The sequence below is a fragment of the Passer montanus genome, unplaced genomic scaffold (genome assembly GCF_014805655.1).
Source record: "Passer montanus isolate IOZ18808 unplaced genomic scaffold, ASM1480565v1 scaffold57, whole genome shotgun sequence".
Classification (NCBI taxonomy): domain Eukaryota; kingdom Metazoa; phylum Chordata; class Aves; order Passeriformes; family Passeridae; genus Passer; species Passer montanus.
Window position 1 is genome coordinate 1,438,908 of NW_024370705.1, and position 27,360 is coordinate 1,466,267.

Here is a 27,360-nt window from a genome sequence, read left to right on the forward strand (position 1 = left end):
GCTGCTTTGAACATTTAATGGCCAATTTCTACAACTTTGCAATTTAGTACTGCAGCTCTCTCTCTTTTTTTTATTTTATTTTTTTGATTACGCTGACATTTTCCTCAGCCATTTTATTACTCTTTCATTTTATTCTATTTTTTAAGTATCTTTAAGAGTGCTGGTCCTTCAGGTTTCCCTGGCCCGTCTGACCTGTGTGTGAGCAGCATTAAACCCTCTTTGATGTCCCTCGGAGAAGCAGGGGGTGCAACAGGGGCCTCACCTGGTTTGGGTGTAGGCTGAGACTCCGTGTGAGTAGGAGAACAGCTCCCTTTGGGGCTGCACAGCAGCAAAGCAGATCCTCTCCCCAGCCCCAGGCTGTCATTTGGGACTTTGAGGTGGGATTTGAGCAAAGCCAGAAGCTGTGGAAGCCTTGGTGCTGTTCGGGAAGCTGGACTGCAGCGTCCATGACAGCCTGGCAAGGAAAACCACTGACCTGCAGCAGCACATCCCTGCGGTTGCTCCAGCCTTCCTGTTCTCCTCCTGCTGCTTTTTGTGTGGCTCGGAATGAAAAAGCTGCTTTTGTGTCTCGTCACCCTCCAAGCAGGGAGCGGCCTCCCCGCACAGCCAGAGTCAGAGGTGATCCCTGGGGAGCTGTCACGGCACCGGGACAGCGCTGCCCGAACAGGGCACTCGTCCCAGGCCCTGCCTTGTGACATCTGATCATCCTCACCCTCACATTCAGTGCTGAGCAACTTCCTCCCCTCCTGGATCACACCGGGGAAGAGCCTTGCAATAAAAGTTCATTTTCCAAAGCTTTTTTTTTGTGGAGAAATTCTCCTCTTTCACATCTGATCTGAAGCCTGCTTGCCCTGTGCCTTCAGATGGCTCTGGACTGAACCTTGAAAAATGGATTTTCAGCAGAACCAGCAGCCAGCTGACTTTAATGCTTTGCCTTATCTGTGCAAGACAGGTTGGCAGTTTCCCTACACTCTGCGATCAGAAAGCTGTGATTTCCATTAAGATTTCAGATTTAACTTTTACCGTTGTGAAGTCCTGAAGGTCTCTGGCACATTGTCACAGGTGAACAGATGCAGGGTTTTTTTTGCCAGATAAATCTGTATGAATAGTGTGTCTGCATATAATTATTTAACTGGGTTATACATGTGCAGTTAATGTCTCCAATTTTGGCTTGAGGCTCCAACAGCTCACGGTGCTTTAGGAAATCAAATAGGGTATACACAGTTGGTAAGGTTGCAAAAAACACCCCAAAAAGAGGAACAGTGACTCAAAACAGCTCGATGACACATTCAAAGCCCACTGAGTCACCTGGCATCTCACCAGTACTGCTCTGAGGAGGGTTGGCACAGGAGGGGACATAAACAGATGCCTTTGCGAGGGAATCATATTTCAGTTGCCAAGTGTTCTCCTCCAGGAAAAAGAATTGGAGCAAACCTTGGACCAACATCATCCCTGGGGTTTGGTTCTGGTAGGCTGTTCTGCACAGCGTGTTGGTGCTGGGGCTCCAGTGCCAAGCTCTGACAGGTGCAGTGATGTTTGAGAAATAGAAACAATGAATATTTCATTTAAAAATTACTAATTCAACAGAACGGGGGAGATGGCAGGTTCCAGACAGCCCGTCGTGACATTTGCAGTGTGAATCCCCAGCTCGCAGCTCTGTGTGACGGGAACAGAGCCCGGCTGTGCTGTCGGCCCGGGGGTGTGCGGCCCTCCGCCCACTGTCCCCGGGGGTCCCGGGCACGCCGGTGCCAGCGCAGCCGGGCAGAGGGCAGCGGGAAGCGCGGCTGTCCGGGCACGGCGGGCACCGCCGCGGGACTCGGCCCAGCCCGTCCCTGAGGAGCCGCGCGACACACGCATGACGTGGTTTCTATTTTAGGCCACTTTGCCATCTAAAGCCGGACTCTCGCTAAGCTTAGGAGGAGTTCCCTGTGGCCAAGGAGGAGAACGGAGACCCTTCGGAGCGGAGCTTGGTGACGGCTGGATGTGCCCACCCCGCAGGCTGGGAAGCGCCCGGTTCCCGGAGCAAAGGGCTTTCGGTGCGGTGTAAATGTGGCTGATGCAATCTGTTCCCACTATCGGTGCTCGTACGAATTGCCAGCTTCGTGCGCTGTCCGGCTGTAATGCACAGACCCGTCCCGGGGAGCGGGGGAAGCCCCGGCCGAGGGGAGCGGTGTGGGGGCTGAGGGGGTCACCGGCTGTGGCAGTGCCTGTCCCCGCAGAGCCCCTGCCCGGCCCGGCCTGGGACACCGCACTTAGCTTAAAGAGGTCTCCTTCAAAACGGTGATTTATTGAACCAGCTGGTTTTCCCTCAAAGGAAAAACAGCCGCAGGCTCCTTCCCCTCCCAAGACAACCCACGGACTGTAACCGCCCGGGCCCCGCGGCTGCGGCCGGTCCGGAGCGCCGGGGCTTTGGGGCTAAACCCGCCCGCTGGTGCCTGCAGCACGGCCCGAGCCCAGCGCCCGGCCCCCGTCCACACCCAGAGCGGAGCCAGGCCGGCCCCGGCGCCGCCCCCGCGAGGCACGGCAGCCGCGCCGCTCCCGCCGCGGGCGGAGCCGGCCCGGGCCCCGCCCAGCCCGGGAGTTCCGCTCGGGGCCGGAAGCAGCGCCGGGCCACGGGAGCGCCGCGGGGCTGGTGGGACGCGAGTGCCGGTACCGGGCTGGGGCCGCTGTGGCGGGCTTGGGGGGGATGAGCGGCAGCGGCTGGGCAGGGCCCGGTGCCACAGGGACCGGGACCGGGCAGGGGACGTGGCCGAGGGGGCGGCGGGAGCGGCGGGGCCCGGGTTAACCAGCGGCGTTGGGTTAACGGGGGTGTCTGGCCGAGGTGACAGAGCTGGGGGTGCTCAGCTGGAGAGGAGAAGGCTCCAGGGAGAGCTCAGAGCCCCTTGCAGGGCCTGAAGGGGCTCCAGGAGAGCTGGAGAGGGACTGGGGACAAGGGATGGAGGGACAGGACACAGGGAATGGCTTCCCACTGCCAGAGGGCAGGGATGGATGGGATATTGGGAATTAGGAATTGTTCCCTGGCAGGGTGGGCAGGCCCTGGCACAGGGTGCCCAGAGCAGCTGTGGCTGCCCCTGGATCCCTGGCAGTGCCCAAGGCCAGGCTGGACAGGGCTTGGAGCAGCCTGGGATAGTCTCTGCCCATGGTGAGGGGTGGAGTGGGATGAGCTTTAAGGTCCCTTCCAACCTAAACCATTCCATGAATCCATGCTGGTGGTGAGGAGTGGAATGGGATGAGCTTTAAGGTCCCTTCCAACCTAAACCATTCCATGAATCCATGCTGCACATTCCTTGTGCCAGCTGTGCTGGGGTGGCTGCCTCATCCTCAGCAGCATCACCTCACCCTGGATGTCTCCATGGATGTGCACATCAGTGGGAATTGCAAGGCAGGGATCGTTTCTGGTGCTGAGAAAATAAATTTCCATGGGAAAATAAGTTTCCCTGGTTTGTCGTGGTCTTTGTCTGGCTCTTCCACTGTACCTGAAATGACCAGGCACGACAGATTAATCGTGGGCTTGTGGTTTAGACCAAAGTTCTTTGTGGGGGGAAAAGCTTCTGAGAGTGATCAGGAATAATTCTCTTTTGAAGTTATCCCATACTCAAAAAAAACAAAAAACCAAAACCCAAAACATGAGAATCAGGTTTATTCTCTTCTCTAGCTGAACAAGCTTTTGGGCAGGGCTTCTGTCTCTTCCAGGATGTTTTTGACTTGGACTGGAGATTTTGGTGCCTTTCAGGCTTGAAATGAGACACTGTGTTAGAAACACACATTTCTTTGTCCAGCTTTCAGAATGACTAAAAATTTCAAAGCCAAATTAAATATATGATGAAACTGAACTGAAAGCCAGCTTGGCTTATTCTGGTAAAAAGTTTTGGGTTTTTTTCCCCCAAAGAAATTGTTCATCATAAAGTAATAGTTGCTCCTGTCAACATTCTAATTTTTAAACTCCTCGAAAAGACAGAATTATTTTTAGTTTTCTAAGATGTGGGTCTTGCTGTTGCTCTGCTGTATTATTTTAATTGAGCTCTAAATTGTTAGATTACAGAATTTTTGCCTAAATCCGTAGGTGCCAGATTTATGGAATGAAAAATGCTATTTTTTCATTTGCTGTCTAAACCATGACCCCACTCCTGAATCAGAGTTGTTCAGCTTTAGAGACACTGCTCTTGTTTTAATTGTTATTCAGCCCAGGCGATGTGACTGCAATTAAACATGGATCTGAGGAGATGTGTGACTTTCTTAATAAGAGCATAACTTTTTAGTTATGCTCTTATTAAGAGCATTTTGCAGAACTCATAACCCCCTAAAGAATTCAAAAGCACTTTTGACTTTCAACTTTCATTTTTTGTAAGTCTGAACTTTTTAACAGGGCCCATAACATTCTTTCTATTGAGTTACTCTAATATTTATAGTTAACTTATAGTTCATTTCAGAAAGTTAATAATTTCTCAGGAAGAAACATTTCTGAGCCCACAAATGCTGTTGAAGATGAAGCTCTGGTTTTGTGAGCACGTGGGAATTGGCAGGAATGGGGAAGGCTTTTGTAGGCTCAGCCTGTGTCCCTTGTCTGGCTGAGTGCTGTGGGATTCTACACACAGGCACCAAAAATACTCTTTTAAAGCATAGGCAAGGTCCCTGCAGTTTGTGCTCTCGGGAGAGACACTGCAAGTGTTGAAAGAGGCTGCAAAGGCCAGAGTTCAGCACAGCTCTTCAGCAACCCCATTTCAATATCTAATTTCCATATTAAACATAGTCCCCAAATGTGTTTTGTTGTCCTAGAAGATATCTGTGGCCTTTCAGTATGGAACAAGGATGAAAGGTTATTACCACATTCCAGATTTCCTCTGATACATGTCCGGGTTCCCTCAGAATTTGGCATTTTGGTGGGGTATAAATTGCTGGGCATAAATGTATTCCAGCCAGTGTGTGTGTGTTACAGCAGGGCTGCAGTCTCTTTTGTTCTGCTGTTGCCTGGCTGACCTTGTAAAGTGCATCCTGTGCTGCTTTTGTTTGCTGAGGACAGGAACAAGCCACCAGGATGCCAGCGTTGCCTCTGGACGAGCTCCAGCTGACAGAAAGGGATCCCAAGACAGGGAAGCTGAGAACTCTACCAGCACTGGTGAGCTCTGTTGTTCCTGAAAGCCAAAGAGCCTTCAATAAATCATTGTCTTATACTGAGGCTTGGGCTGGGGTTGGATTCCTGTCTGTGGCAGGAATGGCTGGAGCTGTGTTGGGTGGTTTAGGTGGAGCTCAGGGAAAGGCTCTTCCCCCAGAGGGTGCTGGCACTGCCCAGGCTCCCCAGGGAATGGGCACGGCCCTGAGGCTGCCAGAGCTCCAGGAGCCTTTGGACAGCCCTGCCAGGGATGGACAGGGTGGGGTTGTTGGGGGGTCTGGGCAGGGCCAGGGGTGGGCTGGATGATCCCTGTGGGTCCCTCCAGCTCAGGAGATTTGGTGATCCTGTGAAATTTGCTCAGCCTGCTTTTTAAAGTTTTTTTTTCAATGTGTTCACATAGTTGAGATTTCATTCACCCACCATAAGAAAAGCCCAAAACATGAGAATCAAACTTACTGTGTTCAACATGTGGAGTAAACTGTGTTTTCCCAGCACAACTCCCACTCTTGAGTCTGTAACCTCTGCTGCAGTGGAGGGATGCTCAGGGAGTTTTTGCAAGCTCTGCCTCAAGTTCAGCTCCGAGTCTCTTGAGTCTGTAACCTCTGCTGCAGATGCTCAGGGAGTTTTTGCAAGCTCTGCCTCAAGTTCAGCTCCGAGCTGTGGCACTGGGATTCATGCCTTGTGCCTTCAGCTTGAAACTAGAAAATGCAACCCACAGAAACCCTTTTCTCCCATAAATAAGGCCTGGAGAGAGCCTTTTGGGTGTGTTGCAGGAGTGGGACTGTCAATGCTGCTCACTCCTGAGGAGCTTTACCCTGAGCACACATGTGGGATGAGGCAGAGCCCAAACCTGCTGCTCATTGAATTCTCCTTTCAGGGTGGGTGTATTTGGGCAAAGCCTGTTCAGTAACCTTTGGGAAAGGTAGCAAAGTGTGTCTTTGATGGTTGTGTCAGTTTGAGTTCATGGAGTATTGTGCAAGAACCAGTTCAGAGGAAAAAGAGAGAGTTCAAAGGCATGCCAGGAAGCTCCTGCTCTTTGTTTTGATGGTGTGGGAGGATTGCTTTGTCAGGCTTTGGTTAAGAGAAAGCAAGGAGCAACAACTGCTAAATTATCAAGATCTGAAATTGTTGCTCATAAAGAAAGATACAAACCCACTGCCTTGAAAGGCTAGAGAGTGGGAAGTTACCAGGGAACAGAATGTTCTGGCTATCAGGACAACAGTGACAAGACAAGGAGTAATTGGTTCAAACTGAAATTTAGGTTAGATATTGGGAAGGAATTGTTCCTTGTGAAGGTGGGCAGGCCCTGGCACAAGGTGCCCAGAGCAGCTGTGGCTGCCCCTGGATCCCTGGCAGTGCCCAAGGCCAGGCTGGATGGAGCTTGGGGACAATGGAAAGTGTCCTGTGCATGACAGGGGTGGAACTGGATGAGCTTTAAGGTCCCTTCCCACACAAACCATTCTGTGATTCTATAATGTGAGGTTGTATTAAAAGGTAGCTTTGTGTTTCCTGGAATTTTCCTGGAATCTGCTCAATCCTGAGCAGATGGTAACTGGGCATTGCTGTCACTTGGTCTGGAGTTCTAATACAGTGGTTGTTTTGACTTTCTGCAGCACCCAGAAATTAAAGCAGATCGGTCCTTTGTGCTGTACAAACCCCCTCCTGCCATCAGAGACCCTGCTCTGGTGGAGGAATTCCTGGAGAGAGCAAAATTCATTGCAGATGACCTGAACTGGCTTCTGGCTCTGCCTCATGACAAATTCTGGTGCCAGGTAATCATTGCCTTTTTTCTGAAGATACAATGTAAACATCTAGGTGATGTAAAAGCCATGAGCCTTACATCATTTTCATAAAGATTTGTTTATGCTTATTATGTCATGCAGGAAACATTTAATTTCCATTACTGTGCCTTAGAATGCAAAGAAAGTATTTCCCTAAGGATTTTCCATTGGGAATTTTAAGAGTTGGCTTGTTTTCGATGGATATGGGAGTCCTTTTCATGGGCCTGAGTGTTTTAGATTGCTTTAAATTGAACTGGGCTGCTCAGGAGCACAACCTTTGAAGGTGTGACATTCCCTCCTTCCCGTTTTGCTGCCTTTCCTTGTGCCAGGTGATATTTGATGAGAGCCTGCAGAAGTGTTTGGACTCCTACCTGCGCTCCGCCCCTCGCAAGTTCGACGCGCTGTGGGATTGCCACCCCGAGGTGCATGAGCTGCAGAAATGCCTCCATCGCAGTGTCTTCCTCACCTTTCTCAGGATGTCCACCCACAAGGAGTCCAAGGTGAGTATTCCCATGCCTTGCAGGTGCTCCAGGCTGTGTGATTTAGGAAAAAAGGAGAAATTAATGATTTTCCTTCTGGCACGACATTCCTCTCCTGGATGATTTTATCAGCTGTGTTCTCAGAGTGGAGATGATAACACTCAGAGCTGAAGTATCCAAACTATGCAGTGATTCCTTGGTTGATTGCTTGCATCTCCTTCCTGAGTAATGGCAGGTTATCAATGTGTAGTGGTTGGGTATGTCATGGTAAGAGGAGAGAGAGCACGGTGGCCTTTGTGTGGCCACGTGGAACAGGCTCTTCAGGCCACCAGTTCCCAAGTGTTCACTCCCTCAGGGCCACGTGGTGCCACAAAATTCCTGCTAATATTTGTGTCTCCATGAACTTGCCCCAAGTTTTGGACATACAGTGAAATCTCTCTAAATTACTTTTATCTTGGCATCATCAAGCATTCAGCCTGGAGAAGAGAAGGCTCCAGGGAGATCTTACAGCCCCTTCCAGGGCCTAAAGGGGCTCCAGGAGATCTGGAGAGGGACGTGGGACAAGGGATGGAGGGACAGGACACAGGGAATGGCTTCCCACTGCCAGAGGACAGGGTCAGATGGGATACTGGGGAGGAATTGTTCCCTGGGAGGGTGGCACAGGGTGCCCAGAGTAGCTGTGGCTGCCCCTGGATCCCTGGAAGTATTCAAGGCCAGGTTGGAGGGGACTTGGAGCAACCTAGGCTAGTGGAAAGTGTCCCTGCCCATGGCAGGGAGTGGCACTGGATGGGCTTTAAGGCCCCTTTCCACCCAAACCATTCTGAGCTTCTATAATTAAAAGACATCCTCATCACTAATTGTGTGAGTGCAACTCCCATCTGGAGCTATGGGATTTTCACCAGGCCTTTGGGCAGGATGAGTAAGGCACCTTGTGTTTCAGCAATCACTGGATCTCCTCACTGGTTCATCATGTGTTAGGGCTGTGTTGATTCTCTTGCTTATCACAGTGGTGACGTTCAGGATGTTTTGGGGGAAAGGCCTGGGAGTGGAGGACTGGGACAGGAGCAGGATGAAGGAATGCTGGAGCCTGCAGCTGGCACCACTTCAGCAGAAGTACCCGACACCTCTGTGGTGTCTTTCATTGCAGGATCTGATTAAACCTCACCACTCGGAGAGGCAGGCCAGCATTTGAAACCATTTTCTAGTTGAGTGATCTGCAGGGAATGAATAGTCCATTGTCATGCAGGAGTCAGCAGGAGTTCTGGAAAGGGAACCTGGCCAGCACTGAGCCCCATCCTCTGCTTCAGCAGGGAGGATGTGCCCTGCCTTTCACTGGGATTGAAAACATTTGCTGTCACCGGCAAACCGGGCTTCTGAAAATCCAAAATCACATTTCAACTGCCTCTTTCTCATTGTCAGACAATGATTTTTTTCTCATCCAGAATTTTGTAAGAAATGCCTTCAGTGTGATGAGTTTTGGCCGTGTTGAGCAGTCAGCATGCAGAGCTGCAGCTCTGGGGTCTCTCCCTGCCTGTCCCTGGTTCTGTGGTCTCTGGTGCTGGGTTCTGCTCTCCCAGGGTGCAAGAACCTCAGGCTCTCCCTGTGCCTGGTTACTCATTCCTGCTCCTGAGCTGTTCTGGTGTCAGGCTGGGAACTGGGGGGACCTGTAGGGAGATTTTTTGTGAAACTTTTAGGTAGATTAATTCACCTGCTGGTGAAGGGATCAGTGGGGTGCCTGGTGTGGCAGGGACAGGATTGTGGGAATAGATGGCTCCACAGAAGCTGTTTCAAGCAGAGTTGCTGCCTTCTATGAAATAAATTCCTTAATACACCTTTGAGAGATGTTTTTTACAGGTGCCATTATAATGCTGGAGTTACTACAAAGTAACATTTGGATTATCCTTTAAATTCTTTTTTTTTTTTTCCTGTCTTTGTAGGATCATTTTATCACTCCCTCTGTCTTTGGAAAAATTATTTACAATAACTTCCTGTTCGATATCCCCAAGATTCTGGATCTCTGTGTTCTTTTTGGGAAAGGAAATGGGCTCCTGCTCCAGAAGATGATTGGTCAGTAAAAGCCAAGGAACAACTTGCTACATTTAGGCTTTTGCTTATATGACAAGTGACTTACTAGGGTTTATACCAGTGGAACTGCTCTGAAAATTAATTGTTCAGTAGCACCTAAGAGCTGTCATTTCTAGACCAGATTGTGCTTTTCGTTTTCTATGGACACTTTGCTTGTTCCAAGGAAAGCTTCGTGTCCTGCACTGCTGCCCTGAGCTAGGCTCATGTTGTTAGACATAAACCTAGGCTCAGTTGTTTCCTGGGCCAATTGAATGTGTCCACAGCCCTTGTAAGAGGAATGTGGGGCTCTGTAAAACCCTGGTAGAGATGGGAAAGGGTGAGGAGGGTTGGGAGATGGGCACGGTCCAGCTGTGAGTGCTGCTGTTCCCAGAGCTGGGAGCCAAGTGAAACATTCAGTGTGAGGTAATCACTGCTGTGGGAAGTGGGAGAACCTGAAACTTCAGTGCAAGCACTGATGTATCCAGAGCTTCCAAACCACAAACACTTCAGAGCCTTGCTCAAGCTGTGCTTATCCCTGGATTTCTGTGTCTGTACACATGGCCTTAGTGGTGAGTACACAGGGAGGAGCATGGATGCTGAGGGGTGGAGATGGAGCACATTGATTTAGCTTGTCTATTTATCCTGTGCTCCCTTCCCAGTCTTTAACATCACCTGAGTGAAAGAATATCTACCCTTGGATTAAGTGAGCTCTTCCTGAATTCTAACCCACTTTGTCTGCAGCTCGTGGGATGAAGGTTTTCCATTTCTTTGGTAGTTTTTTTTTTTGTCTGATTTCCAAGTTCACTCACATGAGAAGTGTTAGAGATCATGTGGTGCAGACAGATTTCCAGACAGAAAATCTTAGATAAACCTTTGCATTTTTAATCTTTTTATCCTTTTTCAGTAGCTTCTGCTCTAAATTCCTCTGTCGAGCCTCAGAGATGGAAAGCAGGCATGGCAAGATAGATGCTTCCCTTTCAGATGTGAAGCTTAGATTATCTGGGTCTTAAAATATTCCAAAAGAGACCTAAGTAATGAAACCTCCTTTGAATTATGGTCTGGAGTGCCACACAATCATGCTGCATGCAGGTCACCAAAGATTTGCTCACCTGATTATTTCACTATGTCATGACAGTAATGGCATGAGCAGTTCTGGTGTGTAATTCATAACTTCAGAAACTTGAGGTTCTTCTCAGGGTGCAAATTTATCTGAAACTTATCTTATAGCTCTGTCCTTGCTGGAGAACTCTTAATTTTCATAATCTGAACAGTAATTCCCAGGAAAATAGGAGCCTTGGTGCTTGCTTGGTGGGGATTTATGGTATGGCATTACTCAGTGGAGTATTTTGTACAGATAATGGAGTCCTAGCAATATAATAGCAGGTGTTACTAAAGCCTCATTACCTTTAAGAAATATTCGGCAGCACATCTCCTGGTGTGTGCTCAACTGTTATCAGTAATTAAAAGTCAACTCCAGTTGTCAAATAAAGGAGCTGGGGTTGTTCAGTGATAGTATTTGCATTATTCATTGATTCAGCCCCTGGAGCGTGAATCATCTGACATCTCATTTGCTCTGCTCTGATGAGCATATTCCCATTGCTGGATCTCCAGTGGCATTGGAGAGCTGATGGATCAGCTTTTTGGGAGCAGGGCCTGTGCATGAGCTCAGGAGTGAGGGTGGGTTGTGTCCCACATGGTCAGTAAGTGTCTGGGGGTGTCAGCACTAACACAAGTACCATTTTCTGCTGCAAATTTGCTCGTTAGCATCAATGTCTGAACTGATGGAAATGTTCTCCTTTCCCTTTTCAGGAAATATCTTCACTCAGCAGCCCAGTTACTTCAGTGATCTTGATGAAACTCTGCCCACTGTCCTCCAGGTACTGCTTTCCTGCTGGGATTTCTTTGGAAATGTGGCATAGCTTGGGGAGTGGAAAGGGAACATTGTAGGTGGGCAGAATGTGTTTAATGCAATCATGGAGTATCCTCAGTTGGAAGGGACCCACAAGAATTGTCAAGCCATACCCCTGGCCCTGCACAGGCACCCCAACTCATTGTCCAAGCACTCCTTGAGCTCTGACCACCCTCTGGGGAAGAACTTTCCCTAACATCCAGCCTAAACCTCCCCTGACTTCGCTGTTTCTACCTTTTCCTAGTTTGTTAATGTGTGTCAGGGATGTTTTGAACCTTTATCTAAAATTATTACTTGATTACTCTTCCCTCCCACACTCCTTCATCTTCTGGCCTTCTCTGCTGTGTCCCACTGCTGGCTCCTGTCTGTTAACACTGCCCTGTTCTCCTGATTTAGGTGTTCAACAACATTTTGCACAAGTGTGGTTTGCAGTGTGAAGGGGCCTCTGCTGAGCCCCAGAAACTGGAAGAGAAAGTCAGTGTGACTGCAGGGAACATGCCCCTCCAGGTAGGAGTGACCTCTCTGTATTCCTGCACACTAAACAGACCACAGAGGATCATTCTGTTCCCAAAAGCTCCTACAGCTCGTGCTTCTGTGCTATTGTTGCACTCTTTGTCCTGGGACATGATGATAAAACCTTTCCACCATGAGCTGATTCATTTCTGCCATATCCTTTGGAACACATATAGTTTTAAACCTTTTTTGCTTCACCAGCTTATAAATAATGTAACAGAATATCTGACAGGAGTCTCCCCCTAACCCTGGAGGTCATAAGAGCTGATTTTTTTTCCTTCAGAAATGTGTGTTTTAACAACAGTGTAATTTAACTGCAGTTAATTAAGAGGAGTTTATGTGCTGGGGGCTGTACAAAGACAGTGAATGGGTCCTCTGCAAAACCTTAATTTTTCAGTTTTTGTGTGGGACCAAACTATCAGTTCAAACTATGATTTATTGGTAAGTGATAGTTTGAAACTGTCATTTAGTGTGTCATTCAGTTTGTTTCAGCTGCCGTGGAGATGCAGCTTGCCCTGGACCAGACTGCTGAAAACATCTCTTTGATTCCATGTTTCCCATGTTCCCGTTGATTCCCATGTTTCTGTGCAGTGCTTCATGAGAAGTGCTGTGTGGGGAAGAATTCCATGTGTGGAGGGTGTATTGAGGGCAAAGCCACTGTCCAGAGCAGGGTCTGGTGAGGGTTCTTATAATCTGCCAGGATCTTTAATGAAAGCAGACAGTTGGGATTGCATTACAGATCTTTAAACAAACATTAGGAGTTCTGGGAGAAATGTTGTTTCTGCCCCCAGACCCTGTAGCAGGTTTATGGTTGATACAGACTCTGTGCAGTCAGGAAGAGGCCTGGCCCCAATATTTTGTGTCTCTGCTGGGAAAACTTGCCTGGCTCTTCCCCCAGTAACTGCTCTTTCCCTCTCAGGAGCTGAAGGACATTGTGCTGTATTTATGTGACACCTGCACAACTCTCTGGGCCTTTCTTGATGTCTTTCCCTTGGCTTGCCAGACCTTCCAAAAACACGAGTTTTGTTACAGGTATGTCTTGCAGTGCAGAGAGAGTTTGTCCTGGCCATGTAAAAATACTGAATGTGCCACTGTGTCCTGTCCCATTGTTAGATGAGGAGACAAATTTGATGCAGAGGCTGCTGGGTTCTCTCTGACAGGGATGCAGCATAATAAATGCATGGATATAGGGATGTGTGGATTTTCTGTGCTATGTCTGTTGTTGTCTAGGAGTGATCCTAGAGCCAGGCATCCAGGACAATTTCCAGTCAGCTGAACAGTACTGGGTGTGCTCTGGGAAGGGTGGAGAGGGACCAACTATGGACAAAAGGAACTCCTGCTGTAGGACCCAAAGCAAGGGAAGCAGAAAGTATTTCATAGAAATAGTTCTTCAAGGTCTGAAAACAAATGCCTTTGCTGTTATGCCCAAGTTTTATGCTAGAGAATGCCAGAAACCTCAGTGAGGTTTGGCAAAAGCTGAGTGGCTGGGAGAGGGTGACAAGGTGTGAGAGGGAACGGCCTCAAGCTGTGCCAGGGGGGGTTCAGGCTGGGTTTGGGGAACATTTCTTCCTGGAAAGGGCTGTCCAGCCGTGGCACAGCTGCCCAGGGCAGTGGAGGCCCCATCCCTGGAGGGATTTCACAGCCAGCTGGATGTGGCACTTGGGGGCATGGTCTGTAGGAGCCTTGGCAGTGCTGGGAATGGTTGGACTCAGTGCTCTCAGGGGGCTTTTCCAACGTGAAGGTTTCTGTGATTCTGAGAGTGTTGGGTCTTTGCAGGATGCAGATCTGTGTTGAGGGTTTTTCTGGGTTGAGCAGATGGTTCTGATCAGCACCAGGATGCTTCTCAAATGCTTTCCTACCTCTTCAAAGACCTGTCTGTGATTTCCTTAGAGTGCTGCTCTTTTTCTGTGGTGTGTTTGCTTGTGTTCTGGGGCAAAAATACCAAAATGAGGTGATGCTCATGGGTACTGCTGGTGAGGAGGGTTTCATGAAATCAGCCATTTGTTCTGCCTTTTAGCAAATGACTTTTGGAACCTCAGCTGACAGGTACAGGTTTGTTCCCCTTTGTGCAGATTAGCTTCATTTTATGAACTGGCAATTCCTGAGCTGGAGTCTGCAATCAAGAAGAGGCATTATGAAGATAACAGGTGAGAATTCCTGCAAAGGCTTCCTTTGGATCTTCAGTGAGACTTCCCAGGGCTTAGTTAAAAATTCACTTCATGCTGCTTTACCCATCCCTGAGGAGCCTGGCTTTTTTATGCTGCTTGAAAGGGCTCTGAAGAGATGACTTCTGTAATAGCAAATTTTCCTGGGCAGTGGGGTGACGAATCATTTTTAGTGCTGTGTAAGAAGGAATTTGATGGGAGGTGCATTCAAATTGTAACAAAGTGTGAGAACATGACTGATATCTCTGTGTAGCTCAGTCTCACTGTGAGGCACAGGCTGTGCTGGTACAGTGGGGGTCTCGTGTGGGGAGCTGCCAGAACAATTGGGATTGAAAGCAGCTTTATTTGGAGCATGGATTTTCCTTAATGACCATGAAATGTGTCTAATATCTGGTTCTTGCAGCAAGGAGATGATCATCCTAATGAAATTCTTCTGCTAGAGGATTAACTCTGGCATAAAGGTGTGTTACAGGTTCTTGTGCTGACACCAACAGTGTCTTTTGCTCTCTCTGAAGTGTTTTTGCTGATTTGTGGAGGAGGATTTCACACTCCAGAAAGAAGATGATAGAGGTTTTTCACATCCTAGTGAACCAAGTCTGTCTGCAGCCCATCCTAGAGAGCAGGTATTGGCACTTGGCTCTGTGCTACTCTCCAATTACTTGATTGCTGTGTGGGACAAATTGTTTCTCATTTACAAATTTACTGGAGAAAATGAACAGAAACTGTTGTTTGTGTTGGGATTGTAGCCAAAGACTTGGCTAAGGTCAAATTCTGTTGTCCTGTGTATCAGGAATGTTCAGATGGAGCTGATGGGTCCAGAATCTCTGTGGTGAGCTGGGTCCAGTGAGCTTTCTGACCTCAGTGTGTGGCTTGTGCAAAGTGTGGTCATGTGTAACACCTTGAGACCTGATTGTGACCTTCCAGGACCTGGAGGTCCAACAATACAGATGGAGAGACACTGTTTTACAGGGGCTTGGAGTGACAGACACAGGGAATGGCTCCCACTGCCAGAGGGCAGGGCTGGATGGGATATTGGGAATTAGGAATCGTTCCCTGTTCCCTGGCAGGGTGGGCAGGCCCTGGCACAGAGCAGCTGGGCATCCCTGGCAGTGTCCAAGGCCAGGTTGGATGGGACTTGGAGCAGCCTGAGACAGTGGAAGGAGTCCCTACCCAGAGAACAGGGGGTGGAACTGAATGGGCTTTAAGGTCCCTTCCCACTCAAAGGTGCCTTGGAACAAGGCTTGGAGCCTCAGGGGTTTGGGCACTGAGGCTGCAATGGGAGTTTGCTTGGCAGGTGTTCTTGCACAGGTGAGCACAAACTTTCTGGAAAATTCACTGGTGCAATCCCAAGACATCATAAAGGCACAATTACAAAAGCTCTGCACACCATTTTCTGCTCACTGCAAGTCTGAGGCATCAAACTGTTTATAAAGTCTGTCTGAAAACTTGTAATTCTAGGTGTGATACAGCTTTAGATCGAAGTGCTGAAATGTTTGCTGAAGCCTTAAAAACCACTTGCTTCCATTTGACTCTTTGCTCCTGTGAAAGCCAAATGTGGCCTGAAATCCCTCTTCAAATGGGGCTCTCCCTTGGTGTGTAAATGTGAGTGGTTTGGCTGGTGGGGCCAAACGTTGGCAGATGTGTCTCTGAGTGTTCACTGTGCTGTGTCTCCTGCAGCTGTGAGAATATCCAGCCATTTATTGAGGAATTTCTGCAGATCTTCACCTCGGTGCTTCAGGAAAGGAGGTGAGTCTGGCTGGCAAGAGGCCCAAGGGGGCTCAGCTCCTTCCTCTGCCGTTCTTTACAGCAGAATTGCCTGAGGCAGCATTACGAGGCATCTGGGAGTCAGAAATCGTTGTAAGTAGTTGGGAGAAGTGTGTGAGAGAATTTCAGCCTGCAGCACAGACCCTGGCACTGAGAAATGCCATTCTTCACTCCCTTTAATCCAGCCTCTCAAAGAAGAGAAGAGCAATTTAGCCATTAGCTGCCTTGGCTAGTTCGGCTGTTATTACTGATCTGTGCTTTCCAGCTGGGCTGACCAGACCAGAAAAATATTAAACAGAAATGCTGGAGATGCAAAGGAAGTGGCAGAACTGGGAATTCCATCTTGTCCTCCTGCCCATGCTGGCATTCTAAGCACGTTCACATGGTAAAGCAGATTTTCCCTGTAATGCAGCACTGGGTTCCAACCCTCACGCGTGAGGAGTGTTGCTGTGGTGTAGTGGGACCAAAATCAGGCATGACTGGAATCCAGCATTGGGTGAGAGGTTCTCTGTTCCTACCTGAGCTCCGAGGCAGCCAGAGAGGCACAGTAGTGGTAATTAATTGAGCTCCACTGATTAAACTTGCTGCTGTGTTTTCAGATTTCTCCGTGACTACGACGAGCTGTTCCCTGTTGAGGATGACGTGAGTCTGCTGCAGCAGGCATCCTCTGCACTGTATCCTTGGGCTTTGCACTCCTGGCTGCTCTTGGCTGCTCTTGGATTCCTTCTCAGCAGTGACATTTCTGCCTCTGGTTAAGCTGCATGACTGGCAAGGAGTACTGGAAAGTTTTCCCTTAACAGAAAAGAAAGGACAGGGGGGAGTTGTTGCCCAGAGAAGCTGAGGCTGCCCCATCCCTGGAAGTGTCCAAGGCCAGGCTGGATGGGGCTTGGAGCAACCTGGTCTAATGGAAGTTGTCCTTGCCCATGGCAGGGGGTGGCACAAGATGAGCTTTAAGGTCCCTTCCCACCCAAACCATTCTGTGGTTTTGTGACTGTTGATGCAGGCACAAATTTGGACATTGTTGGCAATCCCATAGTTACTTCAGGGTGATTCCTCAACATGTGCATCCAGAAATGTCCTTAATGCTGTGCTCTTAGAGACGAGACCAGGACAGCCTACATCCTCCAAGCAGTGGAAAGTGCCTGGGAAGGAGTAAACAGGAAAAAAGGACAAGCTGCTAAAGAGCCAGCAGCATCCAACAGAGCTTCAGCCATAGTGGAGAGCAGCCCTGAGGACAGGGAGGATCCAGGGGCTGCGTGTGCTCTGGAGGATGAGGTGGGTACAGCTGTGTGGTGGGACTGGGCTCTGCTCTTCCTGGGGGCTCTGCTCCTCCTGGCCTTCCTCTATCAGTGAGGACAGGCTTGGTTTGCTCAGCTTTGGGGACAGCATGAGATTTGGTGCAATTTCTGACCTTTTCTGGATCTCCGTGCTGCCTTGGGAAATGAGACATGAAGCTACACCTGAATCCTGAGTTATCTCTGAACAAATTGCTTCCAGCTCTCATGGCTTGGGTTTTCCCTTGCTGGAGATTATTCAAATACTCTGTTTCATCCCTGCAGTTCATGTGCATATTTTTGAAATGCAGAGCTGTTATTTGAGGAAGGGATTCTCCAGGGTGTCCTTGCTGATTCAGGGACTGGCAAAAGTAGCTGTGTGCCCAAATCTGTGTGGGAAACCTCGCGTAGTTTAAACAGCTGATTTCTCTTTTGGCTCCAGTCTTGGACTTGTGTGCTCAAAGCCTGACAGCCCAGAGTGCTGCTTCCCCTGTATTTCTGAGCACACTGCCTGCCCTCAGCCCTGTCCCTGCCCAGTGCCACCAGGTGTGTTTGGTGTCTGCAGTGTGCCGGCGCTGCGGCCGCGCCCATCGCCCGCGTGTCCGGCGTGGAGCTGGACTCCCTGATCTCCCAAGTGAAGGATCTGCTGCCAGATCTTGGAGAGGGATTCATCCTGGCCTGCCTGGAGGAGTATGGATATGACACAGAGCAGGTGATCAACAACATCCTGGAGGAGAAGTTGGTGCCGTACCTGGATAAGCTGGACCGAAGGATGCAAAGGTGTGGGACAGCCTCTGGTTGTTTCTGTCTCACTGGAGGCTTAACACTTGTAGAGCTTTGAGAATTTGCATATTTGGGATAGAGAATTGCAGTGAATACTTCTCATTGTCACCTGTCACCAGTTTTCTGCCCTGCTTGTGTCCCTGCAGAGGAGTGGGACCTTTGCTGCTCAGTGTTAAAGTAGAGCAGGTGCTGGGTTGTGTTTTGTGACAGGGGACAAAACCACCTGTACATGAATGCTAGACTAGACTAGAATATAACAGAATACAATGCTGGGCAATAGAATACGTTGCCTTCAAAAGTTGTTTTGCTGCAGCATTTGTTACAGCTGTGAAAATCCCAGCTGTCCTGCAGGAAGGGGCATCTTCAGAGAGCCCATTCAGCTGGAATTCAATCACAGGGTCAAATATGGTTATTTAACAGGCTTCTGCTTTGTGAGTGAAGATAGGACAATTCAGATCCATTTTTATGTTCCCTCTGACAAACTTGCCAGGCTTGTCCTACTTTCCTGGATTGGACTGGGGATGGAGGGTTTATAGCTTGTGGCAGGATTGAGCTGTTGGAGTTTGTCTGCAGCTGTGAGTGTGTGTTTGTGCTGCACCAGCAGTTCCTGACAGAGCATCAGGATGTGAATGTGCTGTTTGCTCACATTTCATGGAGTTATGGGCAGACTGTCTCAGTGTTGCATTAAAGGAAAGCATCTTTATCGGAAAAATGATGTAAAAAAATCTTAGTTTTGCAACAATCTTTGTGTTCCCACAATCAGATCTGCTGACTTTGGCACAACTGGTGCAGGACGGGCTTTAGGAAGGATTGGTTTTTCTGCAAAGCCAGCAGTTCCACAAGATAGAGCTGCATTTTTTTTCTTCCTGCCTTTTGCATCTTGAAACAAAGCTGCTGGTTCGATAGGAAATGTCGAATTCTGACCCCTGCTGATTTATAGGGGAGCATAGCAGCATTTGCAGCTGCCCAGCTGAGCAGTCTGCACCACCAAAATGAATGTCAAAAGTACAGTCTTTTGACTTACAAGTTGAACAAACATAAACCTGGAACTCTGAGAAAGATTTAACAAGGGAGATAAATATCTTGAAATCAGCAGCAACAAATTATTGGAATTTTTTCCAGCCTGTAATTCATCACACTTAGTGTTTGTCTTCACTGAGTCACTGTGTTGAGACCAGGCAGTCTGTTGAATATTCTGTTGTCCTGCATGGTTTGATAGACTCTGAACTGAACAGAATTTTCTCTTGGCTTTCTGTGAGTTGCTTTAGTTTCCCCTCAAATCCAAGCTTTGGGAAGTGCCATGCTTGTGCCAGAGTGTGGCTGGGCAGGGAAGGGGTTGTGCCCTGTGACTCAGCCAGCACCTCTTGGTGTGCTTGGGATCATTTTGGAACTGATAAAAGATAAAGAAGGGCTTAGGGAAGGGAGAAGGTTTCTCTTCCTCACTTTTCTTTTGTTTTCATTCTCTCTCCCTGTTTTTTAACAGACAGCTGAAGCCAGACCCTACCCCTCTGGTCAGCTCCCGCTGTAACGTTTTCCAGAATGATGAGTTTGATGTTTTCAGTAGGGATGCAGTGGATGTGTCTCGGATCCAGAAAGGCAAGAGGTGAGTGTTGGCACCCAGTCATTAACTCTGCCTGTCAGGAGGAACAAACACCTGGGAACCTGCACATTTATCTCTCCTAAAAACCTCCTGCAGGAATGTTATGGCAGGGGGAAAAGCTTATCAAAAATGTTTCCCACCTGTTTGTCTGGGAAAGTAAAATGAAATATTATGAGGGGGTTGGTTTCACTTAGTGTTTTTCCTAATTGGCTTTCCTGTGTCTGCTGCTGGAGATTGCTCTGCCGAGCTCATTTGTAATGTCAGGCTCTTCCTCCTTGGGCTTAATGTTAAACTTGCACTGACAACAAACCTTGAAAAGCACCATCCCTGAGCCTGGGATTGTGACTCACAGCTGAGAATAACTAATGATTTGATCTAGAGCCAAGGGAAGATTCAATATCCATCTACTTCAACATCTGATAACATTCAGTGCCTTAGACTACTTGTGTTGTCCCTGCTGCTGAAAAGCTTCCTGCAGAAGGGCACTTGGACTTGTGGAGTAGTTTGGGCTGGGAGGGACTTTTAAAGGTCATTTAGTCAATCTGCCTGCAGTGAGCAGGGATCCCTCTGCCATGAGAAGAGATTTCCACAAAACCCCACCAGTTTTCACTTGGCTTTCTGTCTAACTGGGTGTGTGGTGCTGGCTCCCACTGATGTAAACTCTGTAGTGTGGTTCCCTTGTTCCAGATTCTTTTAAAACATATCACAGAATCATGGAATGGTTTGGGTTGGAAGGAACTTCAAAGCTCATCTTGTTCCACCCCCTGCCATGGGCAGGGACACCTTCCACTGGGCTTTAAACACCTCCTCTAACCAGCCAAGGGTGATCTTAATGTTGGGATGTATTTAGACAGCAGATAACTAAAAGTCTGGCTGGAGTTGGAGCCACGTGACCTGAGAGCACCCAGTTAAGGTTTTGGTTGCAAAGTTGCATCAAACTCTAGGAGAAAACCACTTTTGTTCTCAAGTCCAGTGGCCCAGCTTCTCAGAGCAGTGCCACAGTGCTGATCCTGTCTTGGCTGAGCAAGAAAGAAATTTCTTTTCTCTCTGGCCGAGGCCATGACTTTTGTTGTGTCCATAGTGAGAATTCAGAGACAGAACCTTTCTCCTCATGGTGGTGCCTTGCTCTGTGAGACAGGTGCCTTGTACAGTGCTGGATTATCCCTGATTCCCAGAGCCTTGCTGGTTATCCCTGTTTCCCAAAGCCTTGCAGCAGCAGCTGGTCAAGGCCAGAGAGCACTGAGTTCAGCACAGAGCATCCAGTGGCTGGAATATCCTGCTCGGAGCTCCCTCTGCAGATCACTTGGAGAGCTTTGGAAGGTGTAAATCATCCCTGAGCTGGGCTCTGGGATCTGCTCCCATGGCACTGCCCCCCAGGGCTGCCAGCACTCTTGGAGAAGTTCTCCTCTCTCCTGCTGTAGTTATGTGACCTCCTGGCATTATCCTCTTGCTGATGCACTTCCTGCTGTCATTTGCCTCCCTTCATTTCAGAACATTTGGGAAAAGTCTGCAGGACTCCAGACATATTAATTGTATTTGAGTAATTTAAAACCTGAAGATCAGCAGTGCCCAAAGATGACCATATCCAGCTGAATCCAAGGAAAAGCTGCAGTACCTGGTCTCCAGGATTTAATATTCAGCACTGATGGTTCACCCCAGTTTTGGGGTAACAGGGCTCTCCGGGCTTAGTCTGAGATCTGCTTTGGATTTGAATTGCATCAAATGTTTAATTTTTTTTTCTCCTTCTAAATACTTTTTGCTCACCAAATTCTCTTGTGTTCAGGGTGCTCTTGCTAAGCCTGGTGTCACCATAGCACTAAAGAGCCATAGCAGGTTGTTCTGGCCACTCTCAGCATCAGCAGTTTGGGGCAGGGACTGTCCTTGAGAAGGAGAAATCCAGCCAGGATGAGGAGGGAATCAAACACAAGGAAATTAATGTGCCAACATAGACTCTGCTGATCCTGAAAAGTGATGGCACTTGTCTGTGCCTGTCCAGCCCTGGTTGTGAGCTGAGTCTGTCTCCTGGAGCCAGAGCATGCCCTGAGCTCCATGGGACTGGAGCAGCTATCCCACAGTTTTTCCTGGGATTGGTGCCCAGACTGTTTCACGCAGCTCCTCTGCAGTCATCAGACCAGCTCGACAGGAAGCAATTAGCAGGTGCTGGGTTCAGGCTCAGCTGAATTCCCACAGGAGGTGTTATCCCAGGGATCCCGGGGTGGGTGTGCTCACCACGTGCTGGGGAGGGCACTGTGCCACCAATGCAGGCAGTGAGTCATGGCAGAGAGGGAGCCACCTCCAGCTGCAAACTTCCTTTGTTTTGAGATTCCGGATGAAATCCAGGCTGCTGGATCACATCCCCTCAGTCTGACCCTTCCCGAGTCACTGCCCCTGCCTTGGACAGGTCCTTCCTCTGATAAAATCCACTGATGCTGGGTCCTCCTGGGCTCTGGAGACTGCAGGTTGTCCTGGGAATGCTGGCCAGTGGAATCCCCTGTTGCTTTGCTGTAAATATGTACTTGGCTGGTCTGAAAAATGGGACTTCAGAGCTTATCCTTGTGCAGCTTGAGACACTCAGCAGCTGCTTTTTAATCCCTCTGTTTCTTGGTCTTCCCTTCTATAGAATGACTATCATTTACTTGCCTTCTAAATTTAAAAAACAAGCTCCGAGAGGTTGAATCACAGTCACTCTCTGCTGTTCTGTTCTTTGCCTTGGGAGTTGTGTTTATTCTCATTCTCACCTGGTTATTTTTTGCATCTCCCTGTCTATATTTGTCTTTTTTCCCTCACATTTGTGCTCCATGCACCTTGGCCAAGTTTCACCTTGAATAGGATTGCATTTGGCCTCCTGTGAAAGCTTCCTCTCTGTCTGAAGTGCTAGTGGTGGTCTCCAATTCCTGCTCCTGGTACAAATCACCCACCCTGGATCACTGCATCCAGCCCTGGGGCCAGCACAGCAAGGAGCTGGAGCTGCTGGAGTGAGACCAGAGGAGGCACCAGGATGATCAGAGGGATGGAGCAGCTCTGCTGTGTGGCAAGGCTGCGAGAATTAGGATTGTTCAGCCTGAAGAGAAAGCTCTGAGATGACCTCATTGTGGCCTTCCAGGACCTGAAGGGGCTGACAAGAAAGATGGAAGACTGTTTACAAGGGCTTGACAGGAAAAGGGGGGATGGCTTCCCACTGCCAAAGGGCAGGGACAGAGGGAATACTGGGGAGGAATTGTTCCCTGGGAGGGTGGGCAGGCCCTGGCACAGGGTGCCCAGAGCAGCTGTGGCTGCCCCTGGATCCCTGGCAGTGCCCAAGGCCAGGCTGGATGGGGCTGGGAGCAGCCTGGGACAGTGGGAGGTGTGAGGGTGGAACAAGATGAGCTTTAAGATCCCTTCCTGCCCAAACCATCCCATGATCCCATAAACCATCAGGCCAATAGGTGGGGTGAGGAGAGCCTGTGGCACTGGGGGTGAGACTAGCACTGCTTCACATTCCACTGACTAACGGGGGAAAGCAGCTTCAAGAGCAGGTTCTGAGCCCTGCCTGCCCTCCCGTGCCCGGCAGGAGGGAGAAGGACACGACGCGGAGCCTGCTGAACGACAAGCGGCTGGTGCTGGAGCAGAGGCAGCGCTACAGCCAGTACAGCGTGGTGCTGGAGGAGCTGCCCCTGCCCCCGGGGGCCGCCCGGGACTACGAGGACTACGAGGACTACGAGGACGAGTACGACGACACCTACGATGGGAACCAAGTGGGCGCTAACGACGCTGACTCGGATGACGAGCTCATCTCCAGGAGGTGAGTGCTGACGGGAGGGAGGGAGCCACGGGACGGCCACCACGGAATTCTCTGGCTCCCACAAACCTGGGAAACGCTGCTTTGGGCTCTGCTCCTCCACCAGGGCTTCAAACCAGCTCTGTTTTCACTGTGATGTGCAAGGAGGAAGGTTTGGGTCTCCCTTCATTCCCATGGCAGGCTGTTCCTTGAACAAGGGTGATGGCACTCTTGAGGCAAAGAACCTCAATGAGAAGTGGCTGTACATAAATACAAACTAAATTCCAGCCAGATCGTTCCTAAACTTCAGGAATGTGTTGCAAATGAACACAGAGTGTGCCCAGGATGTTCTCCAGCTTCCACTTGGCCATTGCCTCAACTAGTCAGCAAATCCAAGAGGGGAATTTGCCATGTGTGGGAACTTGTACTCAGCAGTGCCTCTCCTTGGAGAAACTACCCTGCAGCAGGGAAAAACATCTTGGAAAATCAGTGGAGCTGGGCAACCTAAAATGGCTGGTTAGCAAAGGAAAACTTCAAAATTTGGGGAATTTTACAACAGACTTTTCCCTGCCAATCCCCTCTGAATACTGACAGCTGGCATTGAGTCCCTGATGGGCTGCACAGCACTCTGCACCATGACTGACAGCTGCACACAATTAGCTTCTGGGAAGCAAAGGGTTAATGGGGATGGAGGCTGGAGAATATTTATTTTAGAAAACATGTGGTTTAAAAGCTGCTTTAATATTTCTGAATGTGGCCTTTTGAATTCTGATGTACTATGAAGATGTCACCATTCCTAACCTCAAACCAAATGGAAGCTTTGAGGCTCTTTTGTCCCTTTTTTCCTCCTCCTAAAGTGTTGAGAAGCTTCAATTTGAATCCTTTTTGTGTTTTGCCTGTAAGAATGTGGCACCCAGGTGTTTTTCCCTCTTTCAGGTCTCAGTGCCCCTAGAAACAATTAGTGGGTGTCTCTGCTGAAAACTGGATCTGTTGGTTTGACATAGCAAAGGCTTTCCTGGTTTTGCATTTGTTTCTTTGGCAGTGGAATGGTGGGTCTGAATTCCAATGGAATTCAAACACAGACACATATTTATGTTAAAGAAGAGTTATAGGCATGTGTAAATTCTTCCTCCACCCCAGGCCCTTTGCTCTGCATGTCCAGAGTGACTCATAAAGCCTGATGAATTTCTCCAGGGTTTTCCCCCTGTAGGAAACTGGGGCACAGCAATGGAACTGGGGCTCCCTGGATAGCCCTGACCAGGCAGAGGGTTTGGAGCACAGCACAGCACTGCCTGAGCATGAGTGCTTCTGTCCAAATTTGTCTTGTACAGCAGATGCTCCCTGTCTGCTGAGCTAAAGCCTGGCAAAGGATACTCCTCAATATTAACTTGTGGCTGTGTCTGGATGTCCATTTCCCAAAGGAAGCAATTGTTTCTGTGGAGAAATTCCTTGTGAGGTTTCAGGGTTGGGGTTGTTTTTTAACTATTATTATTATTTTCAGTGACAATTTCATAGTAAACATTCCCCAGTGGAGACTGTGTGTTTGTTAATTGCTCATAGGAATGTGGCATTAACTCCTGAGTCTCCTGTTGTTATTTTTTTTGTTCAGGAAAATGAAGTCCGTGAAATCTGTAGAGTCTCATCTTTTTAAAGATATAATGCAAACCAAAAGTGATGTTCTGTTCAGAAAAATGTTTGTGGCTGTGCTGTTTGCTTTTCTAACTATTTGTGTCTTATTTCCCAGGCCATTCACAATTCCTCAGGTCTTGAGACCTAAAGGACAGGAGGAAGGACAGGAGACAGAGGAAGAGGATGAAGAGGAGGAGGAGGAAGCTGAAAAGGAAAGAACAAAGGTGACATTTAGCTGGAGTTACATTCAAATTTACCATATTTCTTCCCTGCTTTACCTGCAGGTGATGTGGAGCAGATTTCCTGTTTCAGAGAGGGAATATTTGAGCAGCAGCAGGGACTGAGCTGCTGTTCAGTGGCTGCTGGGCTGTGATGTGTCCCCAAGGACAGCTCTCCACTGCTTCCTGCCCTAACTGTGCTGGAGCACTGACACTTCCTCCTTGGGGAGCTTTAATCTGCTTTATCCCAGAGACAGGCAGAGCCAGCAGAGCACTCTGAGGGTCACTGGCACTGTTTCCATGGATGTGCTGGGAGCAGCCATGGGGTAGGAAGGTTTCCAGGCAGGTTTTGTGCCAGGTGTTGTGTTTACAGTCCCTGACACCAATCCCACTGGTGCAGAGGTAATGAACCAGGAACTGACTCTGTTCCCAACAGAATCCTCTCCTCTCCAGGCTTCTGCACGGTGCTGGTGGGTTTCCTGACCTGTTCCCTTACTTCCTTGCAGGACCACTTTGTGCAGGACCCTGCAGTCCTGCGGGAGAGGGCTGAAGCCAGGCGCCAGGCCTTCCTTGCCAGGAAGGGGTAAGCAAGGATCTCCCTCTGCCTCTGCAGCTCTTTTGCTGCTGGCTGGAACTGTTGGGGGTGTTCCTGCTCCTTGGCATTCCTCTGTGTCAGGGTCCTACCACAGTGGGGTGAATTTCCTTACCCACCCTTTACTTCACTGCTGGTTGTTTTATCCCACTGAATAGGGGTAGGCATGGCACGGAATCATGGAGGGGTGTGGGTGGGAAGGGACCTTAAGACCATCTTATTCCACCCCTTGCCATGGGCAGGGACACCTTCCACTGTCCCAGGCTGCTCCAAGCCCTGCCCAGCCTGGCCTTGGGCACTGCCAGGGATCCAGGGGCAGCCACAGCTGCTCTGGGCACCCTGTGCCAGGGCCTGCCCACCCTGCCAGGGAACAATTCCCTCTAATAGCCAATATAAATCTCCCCTTTTTCAGCATAAAAGCCATTCCCCCTTGTGTCACTCCAAGCAGCAGAACCCTGTGGAAGACAGGCTCTTGGAGAGCACAACTCCCAGAGCTCCAACAGCTCCCATGGGGGTTTTGGGAGTTTCATCATCATCAGCTGATGGGCTCAGTGTGTGGAAGGACAGTGGTGGTGTGGCTGATGCTGCTCTGGGCTGCCGTGGGAGCCCTGGGATGAGCCCAGGCCTGAGGCTGAGCCCCTCGCACCCTGGTGTTTGTGGGGATGTGGGATTTCACCCAGGAGTGCAGTGTGCCTCTTGTGATGGCCTTGCTCTGTGTCCTCCAGGCACAAGCACGACAGCTCTGCCGTGGTCGGGAGCGCCAAGGGCCACGGGCAGAGCCGGGAGACGCTGCAGGAGCGCAGGAAGAAAGAAGCAAACAAAAGCACCCGAGCCAACCACAACCGGCGGGCCATGGCCGACAGGAAGCGCAGCAAGGGCATGATCCCCTCCTGAGCAGCATCCCAGGCCCTGCCCAGGAGGAGGCTCCCTTTCCTGGGCCTTCCCTTCGCTCAGGGGATGGATGTTGTGTGCAATACGGAGCTGCGTTCCCTGTGGGAGTGCTGCCCGTTCCCTGCCCTGACTGTGGGTGCCAGTGGCTGCAGCAATACATGGGACAGGCTGCAGCAGCCATTCCTGCCCTTTTGTACTATTTATCATTCAGAGTTTTATTTTCATACTGGCTCCTGCCCACCCTGGAGTGGGCAGCTCCGAGAGCACGGCTTCCATGGAAATGCCTTATCCTGAACTTGAGTTATAAATTGTCCCAGCTTGGAAGGGACCACAGGGATCACGAGTTCCACCCCTGTCCCTGCCCAGACCCCCCAACAACCCCACCCTGTCCATCCCTGGCAGCGCTGTCCAAAGGCTCCTGGAGCTCTGGCAGCCTCGGGGCCGTGCCCATTCCCTGGGGAGCCTGGGCAGTGCCAGCACCCTCTGGGGGAAGAACCTTGCCCTGATCTCCACCTAAACCTCCCAACACAGCTCCGTGCTGGCAGAGAAAGGCTCAGGCTGTTCCCACTGCCAGCAGACCCACAGGGATTGAGGTGAGTCAGACCTTATGGATTTCTGTCCCTCAAGTGAGGCCTGTGAAAACAGATGGTACAAATAAAAGATGTAGATGTCTTGGTTTTTTTAGGCTCTTACAGACAGTATTGATGAACTTCCTGGTATCCAGTTAGGCTTTGCTTGGTTAATTTACTGGTTAATGTGCCCTGAGTGCCCTCTCCCCACCACGCTGTATTTTCTTGCGCTGCAGCAGTGCCTGTGGCTGTCACCCCCACA

General features: G+C 49.5%; 1 protein-coding gene across 3 annotated transcripts; it reads left to right on the forward strand.

Annotated features, from left to right (window-relative positions):
- Positions 1 to 1,580: 1,580 nt before the first annotated feature.
- On the forward strand, positions 1,581 to 27,209 carry ASCC2 (activating signal cointegrator 1 complex subunit 2). Of its 3 annotated transcripts, none has more exons than XM_039726079.1 (19): positions 1,581 to 2,036; positions 5,021 to 5,116; positions 6,724 to 6,882; positions 7,221 to 7,391; positions 9,308 to 9,437; positions 11,244 to 11,311; positions 11,740 to 11,850; positions 12,776 to 12,888; positions 13,929 to 14,003; positions 14,537 to 14,644; positions 15,699 to 15,767; positions 16,385 to 16,459; positions 16,883 to 17,060; positions 17,625 to 17,839; positions 19,326 to 19,445; positions 22,993 to 23,223; positions 24,944 to 25,052; positions 25,553 to 25,629; positions 26,364 to 27,209. In XM_039726079.1, exons 2-19 carry the CDS (start codon positions 5,036 to 5,038, stop codon positions 26,530 to 26,532), a joined length of 2,259 nt encoding a protein of 752 aa, XP_039582013.1. In that variant the 5' UTR covers positions 1,581 to 2,036; positions 5,021 to 5,035; the 3' UTR covers positions 26,533 to 27,209. The 3 variants fall into 3 exon arrangements, with proteins under 3 accessions (XP_039582013.1, XP_039582012.1, XP_039582014.1); XM_039726078.1 differs by lacking the exon at positions 1,581 to 2,036 and adding an exon at positions 2,568 to 2,649; XM_039726080.1 differs by lacking the exon at positions 1,581 to 2,036 and adding an exon at positions 2,610 to 2,649 and having other exon boundaries at positions 5,016 to 5,116.
- The last annotated feature ends 151 nt before the right edge of the window (positions 27,210 to 27,360 follow it).

What these genes read in the sequence shown, in the direction of transcription:
- ASCC2 (XM_039726079.1), top strand. Translation starts at nt 5,036, where the DNA reads ATGCCAGCGTTGCCTCTGGACGAGCTCCAGCTGACAGAAAGGGATCCC. An exon ending in CAGCCCATCCTAGAGAGCAG is followed by an intron (nt 14,645 to 15,698) that starts GTATTGGCACTT and finishes TGTCTCCTGCAG; the next exon opens with CTGTGAGAATATCCAGCCAT. An exon ending in CTGAAAAGGAAAGAACAAAG is followed by an intron (nt 25,053 to 25,552) that starts GTGACATTTAGC and finishes ACTTCCTTGCAG; the next exon opens with GACCACTTTGTGCAGGACCC.